This window comes from Chaetodon trifascialis, chromosome 13 (assembly GCF_039877785.1).
Source record: "Chaetodon trifascialis isolate fChaTrf1 chromosome 13, fChaTrf1.hap1, whole genome shotgun sequence".
NCBI classification, from domain to species: Eukaryota; Metazoa; Chordata; class Actinopteri; order Chaetodontiformes; family Chaetodontidae; genus Chaetodon; species Chaetodon trifascialis.
In genome coordinates, this window is record NC_092068.1 from 21,491,818 (window position 1) to 21,509,262 (window position 17,445).

The window sequence follows — 17,445 nt, forward strand, 5'->3', positions numbered from 1 at the left end:
GCCTGGATTCAGCCCCATGGCAGACATTACGTACTGCAATGCCATCCCAAGACTTTAATTAGCGCAGCACACCCTCATACACACACAAGAACACACACACACAGTTACATTTCCATCATAGCTCTCATTAACCAGCAAGAACCTACAAATGATGCACTCGGGTCGGACTCTCATGGGGACCAATCAGATTACGTTGCTCTCTGTGTTCGGGAAAGCAAAGTAATCTGACATGGGGTGATATCTATCTATCTATCTATCTATCTATCTATCTATCTATCTATCTATCTATCTATCTATCTATCTATCTATCTATCTATCTATCTATCTATCGCTCTGAGCGTGAGAGATGTGTGACTGCAGTAAAATCCTCGCTCACACTCACCTTTTCCCCAGCAGACATTTGAACTCATCAAACAGTAAAAACATAATAATGGCTGCATTCCATTTAGTTGGTGCCCTGCTACTCACCATGCAGGGTCACCTGAAGATGATGGAGGGAGATCTTTTCCTGTTTGAATGCAGTCGTGGAAAGTAACTAAGTACATTTACTCAAGTATTGTCTGCTGTACCGTTCTGAGGTACTTATACCTATTTTGAGGAAGTTCATACTTCCAGTACATTTTATATTATTGTGCTTTTTACTGCACTGCATTTATGTGATAACTTTTAGTTTAAGTACAAGATCTGAGTACTTTTTCTACATATTTCCTTTTGCAAATGTAGTTTTTCTACCTTGTTACTTTTACTCAGTTGTTGTTATTTAGCTTTTTTTTTTTTTTCATTCTAATTGTACAATAGAGGGACTAGAACTGAATTTATGAATTGAAAGTCTGAACTGAAGCGCACAGGACTGGAACCACCTCAACATAACACCACCACTACAGTTTTTCACGATTGTCAACACACGTTTCTCAATACAATAACGGCTTTCTCAATACTGCACACACAAAACTGAAAACTGCACACACAAAATGCTGAACCTGACACTCCCTTTGCAAGAAGACTCTTGCCATCAAATCTCTACATTGTGTTCACAAAATGGAACTCATGTTTTCATTTGCTACACACAGTCGTATTTTCCAATGACACATACCATTCATTGAGCACACACAACTAAGCTTTTGCTGCACACTACCAAGCATTTACAGCACATTGTAGTGCAAAATTGAAAACACTATTGTAAAATGGAACACACCATATGAATGACAATGACTCTGGAAAATAAGATATTTCTCCTTTTGTAAATATGACTCAGTGTAGCCTACTTTTTTCAGAAAACAAACTTAAAACAGCACACAAATATGCAGCCAAAAATGTTTTTTTATTGTACATGATTGAGGAATCATCATGATCAAGCATCATCATGCCTTCGGTTTCTGTCAGGCCAGAGGGCCTCGTCCACATCACAGGCGATGTTCTCCCTATCTAGACATCTCTGGAAGAACCGCCTTGAGTGGCGCATGAATCCCTGAATGGACTCGAGGCTGACGTCACCACAGGCTTCCTACATGGCCAGGACGAGTGGGACCTGGGTCTGGGGGTTTCACTCATACACCTTCCACCTCCAAGCAGAGAAGAACTCCTCTATGGGGTTGAGGAATGGAGAGTACGGCGGGAGGAATAACACCGTAAAATGTGGGTGGGCCTGGAACCACTGATGTACAAGCAGAGCCCGGTGGAAACTCACATTGTCCCAGATGACAACATAATTAATTCTTTGTGGATCATCAGTGTGATCTGGTGGAACAAGTTGTTCATGGAGGTCATCAAGGAAGGCCAGCAGCGAGTCTGTGTTATAGGCACCAAGATGTACATGGCGGTGCAGGACACCATGGTGATTTATTGCTGCACACATGGTTATGTTCCCACCACGCTGACCGGGGACCCCAACAATGGCCCGCTGACCTATGATAATTCTTCCCCTGCGCCTTCTCTTGACCAGATTAAACCCAGCCTCATCTATGAAAATATATTCATATAGTTCATTCGCCGTATCAAGCTCCTGGATTCGCTGAAACAAAAACAGAGAGAATGCAAGTTACTGTATGGACAGAGAGGTCAAAAGACACTGTAGAAAAGGAAAAAAAAATATTGCTGTACATCACAGGTAGGCTACATTACCTGTATGTCAGTGCTTACTGTAATGTATGGGACTTACAAGCACAAAGTCGCGCCGTAGCTCCTTCACATGGTCTGTGTTTCTTTCGAACGGGACCCTGTAGACCTGTTTCATAGCTAATGAATTCCTCTTGAGGACACGGTCCAGTGTGGACAGGCTGACATTCTGGATCGTATTAAAAGCTGCATTATCTGCTAGGATCTTCTGTTTAATTTGTCTTAGGGTAATTGCATTGTTTTCACGAACCATGTTCACAATTAGGGTCTCCTGCTCTGGTGTGAAAACACGTCTTTTTCACCCACTGTGAGGTTGTCTTTCGGTCCTGCAAAATATAACTACTGTGAGCACACTGTATTATATTGAAATGCAGTATTGTATTACAGTACACAGTATATACAGTACACAATGTATACAGTACACAAATACATAGTACACAAATGCTGTATTGTTTTACAGTACACAAGACAAATAGATTTATAGTAAAGTATAAACTAGTACCTGTTCTCCATCCTGAATGTTCTTATGATGGCACCAACTGTGAATCGGCTGAGATTGGGCTGGACCCTCAAGCCAGCCTCCCTCATGCTCAAACCATGGTTCAGCACATGGTCTATCACAGTGGCCCGAATCTCATTTGATATAATGGTTCTCCTTCTTTTTACTCCTCCTCCTCTCTGTCCTCCTCCTCCTGCTCCTCTCTGTCCTCCTGCTCCTCTCTGTCCTTCTCCTGCTCCTCTCTGTCCTCCTGCTCCTCTCTGTCCTCCTGCTCCTCATGCTCCAATCTGTCCTCCTCCTCCTGCACCTCTCTGTCTTCCTGCTCCTCACTGTCCTTCTCCTGCTCCTCTCTGTCCTTCTCCTGCTCCTCTCTGTCCTCCTCCTGCTCCTCTCTGTCCTCCTCCTGCTCCTCTCTGTTCTCCTGCTCCTTCTACTCCTCTCTGTCTTCCTCCTCCTCTTCTTTGTCCTCCTCCATGTCCTCCTCTTCTCTCTCCTCCTCCATGCCCTCCTTCTCCTCTCTCCTCCCCTCCTTGTCCTCTTTCTCCTTCTCCTTGCTCTCCTCCTCCTCCTCTCACTCTTAGACTTCTCCTTCTCTGGTTGCTCTCTTCAAGGTTCTCCATTGTTCACCAAACACAGAGGAGGAGGCTCAAGGCACTTATATGCTGCAGTCCTGATTGCTAATTGCTCGCCAGACCTGAATTTGTTGAGTTTTGAACACTTGTGTGTTGTAGGTTGATACCACTGAGTTGTCACATGAGAAGTGTGTGTAACAACAGAACATTGTGTGTAGTGTTTTGACAACAAGTTAATGTGCAGAGTGTGTTGTAGGTTGAAGCTTTGAGCTTTTACATGAGAGGTGTGTGTGTGCAACAACTGCACATTATGCATAGTGTTTATACAACAAGGTGATGTGCAATTGGCGTCAGAGTGTAAAGAAGGAAAGTCAGAGTCTAGGGGAGTCATAAGGGAGTGTGAAGTAGTGACAATTCGGGTCGAGCGAATAGTACGTGAAGTTAAGGTTGTGCAAATTGTGCCAAAGTTTAGATTTTTGTGTGTTAACAATCGTGAAAAACTGTAATTTCAGTAGGATGTGTTGACGGGATGTGATGGATTATTTACAGGCTGCATTTCAGTGCAGTGCATCGCAAACGTCCCCATGAGAGCATCATCTCTGTGCAGACTCTTCTTTCACTGTCCACTTCAAATTGAAGCCATTTCTTTCCAAAGTATGAATGCTGCCACCAGAGTGCGACTCTATCACCGTCCCTCGCCGGTCGGCTGCAGTGCGTCAACGCACACGGTTGTTTCTTGTGGATGCTTTAGCAGCCCTGCAGTAATGAAATCCGAGCGCCTGTTATTACAGGATGACCTCACCTCGAGCAGCCAACCTGCTGCAGCTGAATGAGTGTAATGAGGTGTTTGTCGTGGCTGTAAGTTGTTGAGATACAGTACTGTAAAAGTACTGTGAAAGATTATTTTCTTGTCGAAAGGCAGCATGAGGAGGCTCAGGAGGCTGATGCCTTATCCATTAGGCCAACGGGTCTAGCATGATGTTCAATGAAAAAGTCCTCTGTGCAGCAAATACCTAAAGAAGAGCATTTACTTTATGATCTTGTCATGACAAGCTTCTTTTCCTAAAATGACAACAAAATTATTTTTATGAACACAACAAATAATTTCTCAGAACAAGTACTGAACCACAGGAAAACAATGCTTATTTTTCTACTGTATGTTGAGATCAGAAAAATATAAGAGTTCCTCCACCTGCTTCAGCTTAAACTATTTGAATCTTTTCATACATCAATTTGAATTTCGAATAAAAGTTTTTGCCTGAAATCAAGATGTACTGCTGCTCTTCAAAGACAGGTGCAGCCAGAAACTGGTGCCACCCTCAATCCCCAAATCCATTTTGAAATATCGAGACGTAGAGGGTAGACGGTGGAGAAAAGGTAACAAGGGTGAGTCAGAGGGGGAGTAATGAATGCAATAGTGTGGAAAAATAATAACAGTAATGATTTGTTTTGAGCCACACCTGTGAAGACAAACTTTCCCTTTTCGTGTTTTCTGCCTCTTCTCTTTAACGTTTCCCTTTAGATTTAAGAGATAAAGCATTTTCACTCTCTCTTTATTGATCTCTCCTTCTGTCTGACTCACACTCACCACCCTGGGAGCTCCGCTGGTATCGCCAGGGAGAGTTAACTCAGTCAGATCGTACCGTGCTGCTGTGTGACATCCATCACATCCATCAGCACCTGTACGGCCCAAACTCCTGATTTTCCACTCAGGTATAATTTGTCATGACCACCTTTTGCTGAATTTGATTTCTTAGATGCAGAAGGAGTTACATGATGCAGCACAGTGTGCCATCTGTCCATTTGTCTGCTGTCAACCACTTTATCCTGTTATACAGGACATGACCCGATGATATTTAGAGGAACCTTGCTGCATTGGATAAATTTAGTAATGGGAGGTTCATGTACATACACTAATTAATTATTGTACATACTAGTTAAAGCAATGATGTAAATAGCTCACTGCATTTTTTAAACAAAGCCAGCATTTTTTCAAATATCTTAATGAACATAAAAAATCCTACAAATGAGAAAATAAGCAAATAAAACAGAATAAAAAGATAATCTAACATACAAATAGAACATAAAATAGTTGATCATTGTTGTCTGAGTCTGAATCTTCGTGTGACTTTGAACAGACGCTGGTAATTACTCATCACTTCCTCATACAAATATCAGCTTGTTTATTCTTAATTAGGGTGACAGTGATCCTCTCTGCAACATTTATTCATATCCTCCACATTTAACCATGTTATCAAGTCTGAAAGTCAAGTTAACTTCGCTGTTTGACATGTGCATCAGACCTATTGTCAGGAGTTACATCATTTGGTAGTTTATATTCATTTCATCAACATAGTTTATTAAAAGTAAGCTTACATAATTTAATTTATATCTGCTGTAACCAGCCTGTTAGCCGAAAGTCTAATTAATTATAATATGCAGGATGCACATGTTAAGAAAAGAAAGAAAGAAAGAAAGAAAGAAAGAAAGAAAGAAAGAAAGAAAGAAAGAAAGAAAGAAAGAAAGAAAGAAAGCTAATCGTATTTGATAAGATACAACTTTATTGATCCCACACCAGGGAAATGAAGTTGTTACAGCCAGCAAGTATTACAAAAAGCAACAACAGTGGCACAGAAGGGTCAAGATAGTAAAATATGCAGAATATAGAATAGAAAATCAACTATGTATATGAACATTATGTACAGATTATAATAATACAATTGAACTACCCCTGTCAATGGTAATGTAAATGAATGAGGTTTTTCTTTGAATCCACAGTAAGACAGCACAGAGTACCCACTGAATCACTGTACCAACATGTACTCATGACATGCATATTTGGGGGCATACACATGTGACTTCTGTAATCTTTTGCACATCATCAGAAGCAGATGTTTGTTTTGACAGTGTCAAACACAGTTCTCCTGATCTTCCTCTTAGAGCCCCAACCTCTCCTCACCCCCTGACAGAAGGGGATGGGGAGTGCACAGGGGGTGATTTTGGAGCTTCTGGACGATGCCCTGACGAAGGCATCCTATCAGCTCCGGCCTCCCGTCTTCTCCTCCGCTGATTGGCTGACTGGTGAGGAAGAGGCTGTCGGGACAGCAAAGATGTCCGCGCTCATTTGAAAACCTTCTGTAGCCAAGCCACAGTTTGGCACCTGATCCGAGTTGTTTTAATGTTGGCACCGTTGACGACGTTGTGCTCGAGCAAGGATCACACAAAGGAAAGAAAAGGACTCCGCGATAAGAGCCGGACTATTCCTTATTATCAGGTTAGCGGCTAAATGTTTCCACGCAAAGTCGAAGCTAGCTGGAGCTAATGTTAGCTAGCGTGCTAATCGAACCAGTGAAAGCAACGGTACTCTACGGGAGTTTAGTTAGCGTGCTAATGCTAAAGACGACTTAATAGCTAGCCTCTCAGTCACAGCGAGCTAAAATGTTTATCTATATAACTAACAGCATCATATCGGCTGTCAAGTACTGAGTTTTGTTTTGGGACAATTTTTGAGTTGAAAACTCCCTGCTAGCTGCTAGCATATAGTATCTCTGTCAACAGCATGTCACAAGAGCAATAACATTGAAAATTATGTTGAAAAGTTATGTATTTCATGTTGCATGGTGGCTTCTAACAGTGTCATGAAAAGCTGTGATGCAGAACGTTACAGCTAGCTAACTTAAAGCCCGGTTTCAGACTGTTATCTTAGCTACCTTAGCTAGTTATATGGACGTTATTCGAATCTGCTCATAATGCTCAATGGAAATGAATTAATGGCTGTCTTTGTGAGTTGGGCTCTTTTTAAATTTCAGTTTTACCTTCTTGTCTGTGCTACTGTTGGCACAAGATACATCACTGCTTCCCTGCTGTCTTTCAGCCTCTGCCATCCACTCGTGATCATTTGATGATGGGTGGAAAGTTTGTCCACTGTGTTTAATATTGCTTTGGTGAAAAATATGGTTCTTATGCGCTCATATGGGCTGTAGTGCATTTGGGTGTTTATCCCTTTTTTGACTCTTGTACTCGAGCTCCACACTTCATTTCCATGCAGTAAAGTTACTTCATTTATGAAATTTGATGTTTTTACAACACAAGCTATTGACATGTCTCTAGATTTGTTTTATGGCACAGAAGGTCCTCCCCTCTTTGCCTCAGCAATCCTGTTGCATTCTAAGTAATCTTATCTACATGCACAACAGTAACAGTGTCTAGTATTTTAAACCCATCAGATTGTGCTGTGGCCAGAAAATGAAAAAAAATTCTTCCTCATTTGTAAACATTTTTTCCGTCTTCCTCACCCCCTTTTTCACCCAGAAATAATGCTGATATCTGGAACTCATGTCGGAAGTCGTGTATGAAGAGACAGCCACGATGATCGCCGCAGGGGAATTGCAGTCGTTTGTCCCGTTTGGCCGCGAGCACTGCAGGAACCATCCAAATGCCTTCAACCTGCAGCTCAGAGAGCTCCAGCCCGCCTCCGAGCTATGGTCGTCAGACGGCGCCGCCGGCCTGGTGGGGTCCCTGCAGGAAGTCAGTCTGCAGGAGAGAGAGAGAGTGAGATTGCATGGCATTACATGGCTTTCACACAATGGTGCTAATATTCCACCTATATAAGCACTTCAGTTTAAGAAGTGCAAAGCAGCAGTAGTGCACAAGGAGAAAAATGCAGCAAAAGAATATTTTGAAATTCCACTGTGATTTTTTTTTTCTTTACTAGGTGTGTTATTGCTTTTATCTGTGTTTCTTGGATGACACTGAAAATCTTTGTCTCCTGTAAAAACAGTGTTGCAGCACTTCTTTACTCATAAAAGTAACACCTAACGTAACTTTAGAGTACAGTTTGTATTTTTGATGAATTCCTTGTCATGTTCACCGAATGGATATGTTTTGATTGGCAGGAATGCTGGCAGCTTAGGAAAGGCTGCATGGGAGTCAGGGAGCAGGATATGGAGTTTGAAGAGGAGCTCTACACAGCAGGAACTGTGGTCGTCTGGAGCCAGGGCAGTCGGCCACAAGCCTCCAACGTGTACAAGGCCTTCACCGTTGACAGCCCCGTGCAGCAGGTCGGTTACTGAGTGCTGTTTTTAAACTGTTCTCCTTCTTGTGCTGTCGGGAAAATTTACCATAAGTATTTCTGAGACTCACTGGACATTTTAGATGGTAAATAAAGGTGTCAGTTACATTTCAATCATCTTGAATTAGATTCGAAAGTAGCAGTTTGTGAATGAGGCTCAGGTTTCGTGTCAAGGTGTCTTTTTGTGTGGACCAGTATACAGTGGAAATTCATGTTGATTTATATTTTTTTTCTTTTAAGAAAACAATTTCTAGCAATTGACACTGTCTTTTATTCTGTCTGCAGGCCTTATGGTGTAACTTTGCTGTTCCTCAGAACAAGAAAGATGGTACTTGATCATTAAAAGCCTTTAAGTTATCTTTTTGTTTAAATTACAGTTCAAAGAGAAGTTCATAAGAATGATATGTTTGATGTTTTTTTTGCAGAGGAAGAACTAGAGCAGACAGTGTGCATTGTCCAGAGTAGCTGCATCAATGTTCACACTGTGACTGGGAAGGATTTCATCTCACCACTGCCTTTCCAGGTGAGCGGGAGAGATGCCACTGGTGGGGAGACTTCCTGTTTACCACAGGAAGTCAAGACTTAAAGAGCTAGCTGATTAACCAACCTTTGATTTGTTTTCCTCTCTTGTCACTTTGATTTGCTTCGGTGAACAGAAAACTTAGAGTCCCGCTGTATGACTTCCTAAATTTGTATCACATCAGTGGTAGTGATCAAACAGTCATGCTCAGAGACTTTTATGTTCCTCTGAGTAAAAAGTCCACAGCTGTTTCTTTTCTTGATGAATGATGGATGTGTCTTGTGTTCATTTGCGTGTGTGTTTGTGCATGCGTTAGTCATGTTTGTGATGTTCTCCAGGGCTGGACTGTTGTCTGGCTAACCAATCATACTGGAAATTTTGGATTGCTGACAATGGGAATGAACCCCATCAATATCTGTGTGTGTGTGTGTGTGTGTGTGTGTGTGTGTGTGTGTGTGTGTGTGTGTGTGTGTGTGTGTGTGTGTGTGTGTGTGTGTGTGTGTGTGTGTGTGTGTGTGTGTGCGTGTGCGTGTGCGTGCGTATGTTTGTGTGTGTGCGCGCGCGCGTGTGTGTGCGTGCGTGCGTGTGTATGTTTGTTTGTGTGTGTGTGCGTGCGTGCGTGTGTATGTTTGTTTGTTTGTGTGTGTGTGTGAGAGACAGAAACATCCCTGCTTGTGTTTGTGCAGATACTGAACTACAATGAGTGTGTGTGTTAGTTCATGTGCAGAAATGTTTTTGATAGTGCAGATGTATTTGTGCCTGTGTGAACATGCACATGTGTATTTTAGGGTTTTTTCTCTGTGCGTGTGTACTGCTCTCATGAGTCTGTTGCACAGCAACAAGATGTAATTTGATTCAGGGATGTGTTTTTACCACTACATTGCAGAAACAGTGTTTGGGGGCTGCTCAGAGGAAAGCACTTTTCCTGCTGTGAAAAAAATAACATTTATTTTCAGGTGATTATACACCATTGAAAACAAAAAAAGTTAAAAACGTCTCCCCTGTCTGTGACTGTGTCTTCTCCAGGTCTCAAATGTCTGGGCGACCAAGTTTGGACTTTTGTTAGAACGAAAAAACACAGCGACTGACACACAAATCAGCGCCCCCGGGTACGCACTAACACCGCACACTCACATGCATGTGCATACACAAGCTCATGGCAACAAGCAAACATCCATCTGAAGTGATGCAGTCACACACAAAAAGCTCAAAAGCTGAACAATTGTTTCTACGGTTGACGGCCTCCACTTCACACACACTCACTCACACACATGCATGCAAACCATTGTTATTGGGCAGGTAACTGAGGCACTGAGCTCTTTTTCTCTACAGGGAACCTCTGCCCACGGTGTTCAGCATGCTGCATCCTCTAGACGAGATCGCACCAGTAGTGTGTAAACCTGCAGGTACCACACACACACACACACACACACACACACACACACACACACGTTCCCTCTCCCTCTGACTCTCTTGTTCTTCTCTGAATATTTGCCGTATTTTGACCAGATTCTCTGCGTGTGTGTTCCAAGGTGTGTTTGAAGGCTCCCATGTGCAGTATGCATCTGACCCCACCATGAAGATAGTGTTCAGCTGCTGTCAGCCCTCTGTAGTTGTCTCCTATGACACTGTGAAGGGAATACACTCCGTCTGGGCGCTGCGCAAGGTCACACCTGATGTGAGTGATCACACAGACACGCATACAGACAAACACAGCGAGTCTACCTGTCCCTAACCTCCAGCCTCTTCCCGCTGTCAGGAGCATTCTTCAGTGCTGAGGTGTACGGCAGATCCCGTTGGCACACCTATGGGTCTGATGGCGTCGGGTTTCCTGACCTCTCACCTGCGTAATATCTCCCGCCTGGACTCGCCTGGTGGCAGTGGGGCGGCCGGGCTTGGTCCTGCAGCTGGAACAAGGTAATGAAAGAGACCATACATGTTTTTATGTTGCATAACGCCGTGTTTCCATGCTGCCCTGCTGTTGTCTGATTGCCTCCTCGTGTTTCTGCACGTTTGTAGCTGTGCTGTCGGCACCGGCTCTCCTCTCCACTACAGCGTTCTGCACAGCCACCAGAGCAGGATGACGTCCTCTCCAGGATTACACTCCCGTGTTCATTCCCCAAGTATATCCAACATGGCCGCCCTCAGGTGAGCAAATCCAGGAAACACATCTGAGACAGATGGAAATCAATAAAATACATGATGTTTTCAAAGTCAGAGAGCAATGCTGTAAAGTAATTCATCAAAACACTTCTGCGCAGTGTGACTCATGTACAAAAACCTTCTCTTTTTCTCCTCTTCTATCCCAGCCGCGCCCACTCTCCAGGCATGGCCACCCCGTCCTTCTCAGGTGCGGCTCGATTCAACGCGTCTTTCCACAGCCTGTCCCCCAGGGGGCACCACGGCTCGTTACCCTCTCCCAACAGCACGGTCAACGAGACCGTGCTGGTGCCGGAGATGGAGCCCATCGTACCCGACCTCTGCATGGAGCAGCTGTGGAGCGAGACGGTCACAGCTGGCGGTCACAGGTGATTACCAGGACTGTACACATTAATTGACGTCAACGAGCGCTAGTTACTGAGGATGGATTATTGAGTTTATTTTAATACGATTTCAGCTTTCTCTTCTGATTGATATCCTTTATTCTGGTATCTTCAGTATTGCAAGGTTACTTAGCTTTCTAGCTCCTTTCAGCACCTGAGCTTTAGAGGACTCTTCCCCTTTTTGCAGAGAGATGAGCAGCCAGGCGTCTAAAGTGTTCCTGACCTCCGACCTCTGTGAGAACCGCTACCTCTGTTTCCTGGTGGAATCTCACCAACAGCTCAGGTCAGCAAACATACACACTGGATCTTTGATACAGGCTCCATTAGCACACACATAGTTTATATTATGCAGTCACGGGGGGCATGAAAAGCCTGGGAATCTGTCAGATGATCTCCACCTGAGGGCTTACAAACAGTCCTTAAGGAAACATTGATCACTCATTGAACAGCAGACAAACCACTCAGAAATGGATCAAATGTAACTCCCTCTGTTGCTCTTTATGTCTCTTCATCATCACTTTCTCGACCTGATTGAGTTGCATCTTTAATGGCAAGTTAAACATCTTCTTCATTGATTCGACAGGTGTGTCAAGTTCATTGAGAGCAATGATTCGTCTCAGCTCATCTTCGCCTCTGTCACGACCATCCCTGCCAAAGACGCAGAGCCCCTGCAGGTGGGTGACGGCACTTTGGCTTTAAACCTGTAAACATTTCATGCCTTTTCATTAGCGTAATTGCTGCATGAAGAATTAAACGGTGATGTTCAATTATTTCTGGGTTTGTTTGACGCTTCCACCACTGAAAATTGTGATAGCTGACGGGAAACATCTGTGCTGGTTGCATGTAGAACATGATCAGACTCCTCTGCTCTCACTGTCCTTGTATTTGTGCTATCAGCATGGATCTCATCTTTGCGCTGTAGCATCAGCAACATATTTATTTAACATCAAATCATTGTGTGGGAAGTGTGAAGTTGTGAACATTGTGTAGGAGGCCTTACTGTATCCTCTTTAATGCATCCGGATGTTTACGCCTTCCGTCTGATATAATTAGGTCTTTGCGTGCTCCCATTACTTATAGAAACCAATGTGTGTGTATATAGTTGAGCTCAATCTCTGCGCCAGAGGACTTCATTAAATATCACCATCAGACCAGAAATTCATCCAGTCAGCGTGAATGACGGCTCCTCATTGATCAGCTGTACTGTGCAACACAGTGATTATAGTTTGAAATTTGGTATTTCTTTTTCATATTGGATGGTGGATTTCAACAAAGTGAAGAGCTTTTAAATGACTTTTTAATTTATCTGGAGAGGATTTGCATTTGATTAGGTTGTATGTTGTAGTTGTTTTATTGAATTGACTTTCGCCTCGCCTTAAGAGCCCACGTACATATTATACATATTGTGTTTGTTTTTAATTTATTTTCCAATTAAATTATGTTTCATTTTCAAGCAAGTCCAATATTAAAAAGACATGCGTGGTGTTTCTAAAGTCCATGAGTCATCATGTTAAATAATCGGGATCTCAATAATGACCAAAATAATTATTTTTGCCGTGATCGAGCAGGCCGAACACACAGTATTGATCCTGAACTGGAAAAGAAGACGGGAATACCAGGTCTTAATATGTGTGCGTGTCTTAAATGAACACATCGAACATGTAAGATTTATTCCACAATGTTTTAACCTTGACGGCTAATCGCATCTGTGACTGAAGCACCTTGAGGCTAATCACAGATATTAAACTGAATACAAATCATCTTCGTACGTTACAAGCTTCTACTCTCAAAACAAATAAAGTCGTGCAACAAAACGAAGAGCAGCGCTAAAAACAGAACAGTCCATAATTATAATACAGACGGTCTTTGTTTCTGTTGACGCCTGTTGAAAGGATTAAGGTGGTGTGTAGGTTTGTGGGAACTGACCTCGGAGCAGTGATCAGCTTCCCTTTAATCATGGAGCATTTTACCTGATTGTGTTTTAAAGACACAAATTTAGCAACATAACATCAAAAATCAGTTTGCTAAATGGAGATGCAAAGGACAGGTGAAAGAAACGTGACTTTTAGAGCAGAAAACTTGAAAGCAGATGTACAGAAAGTTAATCTACAGTAATTCTGATTGTTGATTGATGATGCGTGCATGAAAAGCTCACTAGTTGTAGCTTCGAGGGTGTAAATATTGATCAGCCAAAAACAATTAAATGAGAAAATAATTGTTGACGTTGTAAACAATTAAATTGTTATTTGTGGCTGTTGTGACTTTACATGTTTGTGACAATAAAACTTTGGTCCTCAGAACATAGACGCCATGCTGGTTCTGGAGGCCTGTGGCAGTCTGGTCCTCTACACAGGAATCACCAGGGTAAGACAGATGAGTCCATCACAGCAGCGTGACATACTGTGACATACTGTGTGTAACAATTACAGGTGACCTTTCGGGTCCGTCCTGTCTTGGTTGTCCCTCTAGGTCAGTAAGGTGTTTGTCCCCGGCCTCCTGTCGCCCACCTTCAGCCTGACCAACCACCTCCCTCACCGCAGCACGCCGGTGGAGAACGTTAGCACGCCGGCTAACGCTGGCGGTAGGCACCTGCAAAGACTGGACGAGGTACCACCATCTTCCACTGTCTGAGAATGAGAACCAGTTTTCACAGAGGAAGATAATCTGTCTACTTTTTCTGTTTCCTCCCCCCTCCTCCAGGCTGCCATGCCCTCACCAGTGACAGAGCTGAGGGGTCCGAACATAAAATACCACGAAGCTTCATTTTTGGACGATTGCACTTTCCAGCAAGCCACACCCTACATCCACGCCTTGCGGGACCCCGTCTGCAACAGGGTCACTCTGGTAGGTTTGTGTGTGTGTCCTGTGCTCGTTTGGACCAATCAGCCGACTGTGAGAACTGAAAACACCAATGGCGGCTCCTAAAGAAGTTAGCATCAAGGTTGTTGTAGCATTAGTTCTGTCAGAGCGGAATGGAAAAGATGTTTTTACTCTTTGGCAAGAGTTTCACTTTCCTATGAAGTCACATGGTTTGTTGAGCTGACTGTTTGAAGTTAGCCTGTGATGGATAATAATGGACAGAAGGCTCATCCAATCAGCTGCCAGTTTCCACGGACGACTTCCCTGATGGTTCTGTGTAAGAAAGCATCTGGTGCATCAGGTTAGATTCATTAGGAATGTTTTCCAGGCTTGACTGTTCTCCAGAAAACTCACATCATTGGGACTGAGAGGCTGCTGTTCTGGTGTGTGTGATGTTAATTTTTAAAGTGCTGAGTGTGTGTGTGTGTGTGTGTGTGTGTGTGTGTGTGTGTGTGTGTGTGTGTGTGTGTGTGTGTGTGTGTGTGTGTGTGTGTGTGTGTGTGTGTGTGTGTGTGTGTGTGTGTGTGTGTGTGTGTGTGTGTGTGTGTGTGTGTGTGTGTGTGTTTCTGCTTCCTGGCTCAGTCCTGTCAGACTGTCAGACTCGGTACAGACCGTCCTGGAGAGGGAATGTGTGTGTCTCTCACGCACACGTCGACAGAAAGCAGCCTGTGTAAAACTGCAAACAGTGTCTGCAGGCTGCTGCTTTTTGACACTTTGCCTCCGTTCATTGATTTTCCCACTGACCCCTTGACGCGTCAGTCTGAAGACTAATTGTTTGCTAATGCAGCTCGATGGGGTTTTCAAAGCACCAGCTGCTCTCTGTGTGTTGTCAGGTAGACGGTTTATTCTCTGATCAGCTCAGCAGTGCTCTGAAATGATGCTGAATGTTGTCATGTTGTGAATGGGGATAATTCAGGTTTAAGATGTGGAAAATGTTTCTCTGTTTCGTGCAAAATTAATCTGAACGCTTTTTATTTAATTTCATTATTTTTATGGATGGATTGGATTTCTAATTGCCATGTTGCCTTAATTTTATTCTTAGAAATAGATGCTTGAAATATTTCGAGTGAAAGGACAACTTCAAAAACAAGTGGTTGTTGGTCACTTTACCGCGCAGTGACCGTCGACCAGAAAGACACCAGTCAGTTAACCTGCTGTGACGTTACTGATTGTGGTGCTTTAATCTGATACGAAGAGCAGCAGCAGCAGCAGTTTGTGCTCGTCGGTGTCTGGTTTACTTGGAGACAACAAATCATTGGACACACCAATTTATTTTTCTATTATGCAGGATGTTTGCTGCAATAAAAGGTCCGTTGTGGTCGACAACAGACCTTTTTTTTCAGCAGACGTTTGAACATGTCAGTATAGGAAAAGCACGGGTGTAAATAATAAGATTATTTATGGCTGAATTCCATTTAGCTGCTTCAGCTTCAGAGTGTTGGTACTTGTGCATGCTGTGTCTCACTGTCAGGGCTTGCTGAGACACTTGTGTATAGAGCAGAGTCATCATGGGGACCAGTGTGCAGGATTTAAGGGATCTATTGACAGAAGTTGAACACAGTATTCATAATTATGTTTCAATAGTGCATAAATACCTGAAAACAAGAATTGATTTGTTTCCATTACTTAGAATAAGCTGTATATCTACAGTAGGAGCAGGTCCTCTTTCGCTAAGCCCACCAAGTTTCTACGGTAGCCCGAAAAGGACAAACTTAGAGAGTGTTTTTCATCTTTTTTCAGTTTCACGGCCACTGTGGGAGGGTGATGCAAGGGCTCTCCAGCTGGCTGCAGTCTGCAACCTCACCACTAGATGCCGCTAAATCCTACACACTGGTCCTTTAATGTAGTAATATACTGTAAACATATGTTATTGATTATTAATATTAGATATTTGTCTTGTGTTTAATTTGAATTGTGCACATTCCTTCTCTAGGAACTGAGCAGCGGCACAATGCTGAGGATTTCTGTCCCAGAGATTGCGACCTCAGAGCTCGGTGAGACACACACACACACACACACACACACACACACACACACACACACACACAAATGCATATCTTTGAGAAGGATGCAGAAATCCAACATACTGTGCGCACAGATACATGTGGGACAAAGTATTGCAGCTGTTCTCGAGCTGTAATCCTTTCTGTTGTTGAAATGTGTACTTTAAAATGAGACACATACACATGCACACACACTGACACACACACAGATGGCTGAGTCAGAGCAGTTAGGTCCTGGAAATTAGGTTTGAGAGCTGCCCTACGTTGTTACACAGTGACGTCTAATCTTGATGCATTGAGGATGCCATTACAAGACACACGCACACACACACACACACACACACACACACACACACACACACACACACACAGCATCCCAGTGATAATGGCAAAGCCGCTACATCATTGAAGTTTCTGTGTCTAACTCTGAGAGAGTTGACGCACAGGAAAAGATATTTTCTTGTTTCCATGCCATTTTTTTCAGTCTTTCGATCCATCTTTCCTCTTAATTATCTGTGGCAAACATGCAAGTGAAATTTGGACTATAAATTAACATGACTTAACTCAGATCTTTATCATCTCCCTTTGGAAATTTGCTGGACATATAGACAATTAAAATGAACCTTTCAGCAGATGTAAAGACTTGCTGCAGGGCTTATGTGCGTAGATGAATTCAGTGGGGAAATGCGTGTGTGGGAATCACAACCTGCCCGTTCCTCCAGTCAATAACACCTTTTGTAAGCTAAGCTAAGGTTTGTGTTTCTAAGGGCGTATTCAGCGTGTTGCACTCGTTGTGCTTGTATTGATTTGTTTCATACAGTTATAAATGTTTGCAGAACCTTTGGAGCATCAGAGGCGTTTGGCACAATGTCGAGCATACTTTTTATGTTGTCGTCTGCCCAAATCTCCAGAAGACATTTCGTCTCCTCTTTGCTCCATGTTGAGCCACGACTCATTTTAACTGGATGGTCTGTTAACGTGCTGCTAATCTTTGGAGTTACCGTGCTAATCAAAACAACATTTCCAATAATGCCCGCAGCAATGGGAGCCTGTTGCGTCCAAGAAGGCATTTAATTTTTAGGACTGGGTTGGACCAAGCGTGCCTCTCCGGCTGGGTCTCGGTCCGGCTGTTTGGTCCACACCAGAGTTCGATGGTTTGTATTCACACTTGCCCAAAAGGTCCGCACCAACGTTTTTTTTGGTTTGGTTCGAACCAAACAAGGCAGCTGTGAATGCGCCCTAAGTCTGAATGTAGAGTACAAA

The 17,445-nt window shown here is 43.2% G+C and overlaps 1 protein-coding gene across 2 annotated transcripts in view; it reads left to right on the forward strand.

Annotated features, from left to right (window-relative positions):
- Nucleotides 1-6,291: 6,291 nt before the first annotated feature.
- anapc1 (anaphase promoting complex subunit 1) overlaps nt 6,292-17,445 on the forward strand; it is a 46,881-nt gene continuing 35,727 nt past the window's right edge. For both annotated transcript variants that reach the window (XM_070977947.1, XM_070977949.1), the window contains exons 1-17: nt 6,292-6,460; nt 7,498-7,737; nt 8,082-8,246; nt 8,543-8,585; nt 8,683-8,780; nt 9,804-9,886; nt 10,110-10,183; nt 10,310-10,455; nt 10,537-10,694; nt 10,797-10,925; nt 11,087-11,305; nt 11,508-11,603; nt 11,904-11,994; nt 13,619-13,684; nt 13,790-13,927; nt 14,021-14,164; nt 16,113-16,173. In XM_070977947.1, coding sequence (XP_070834048.1) covers nt 7,522-7,737; nt 8,082-8,246; nt 8,543-8,585; nt 8,683-8,780; nt 9,804-9,886; nt 10,110-10,183; nt 10,310-10,455; nt 10,537-10,694; nt 10,797-10,925; nt 11,087-11,305; nt 11,508-11,603; nt 11,904-11,994; nt 13,619-13,684; nt 13,790-13,927; nt 14,021-14,164; nt 16,113-16,173 — 1,927 coding nt within the window. In that variant the 5' untranslated portion in view covers nt 6,292-6,460; nt 7,498-7,521. The remainder of the gene's footprint in view (nt 6,461-7,497; nt 7,738-8,081; nt 8,247-8,542; nt 8,586-8,682; nt 8,781-9,803; nt 9,887-10,109; nt 10,184-10,309; nt 10,456-10,536; nt 10,695-10,796; nt 10,926-11,086; nt 11,306-11,507; nt 11,604-11,903; nt 11,995-13,618; nt 13,685-13,789; nt 13,928-14,020; nt 14,165-16,112; nt 16,174-17,445) is intronic.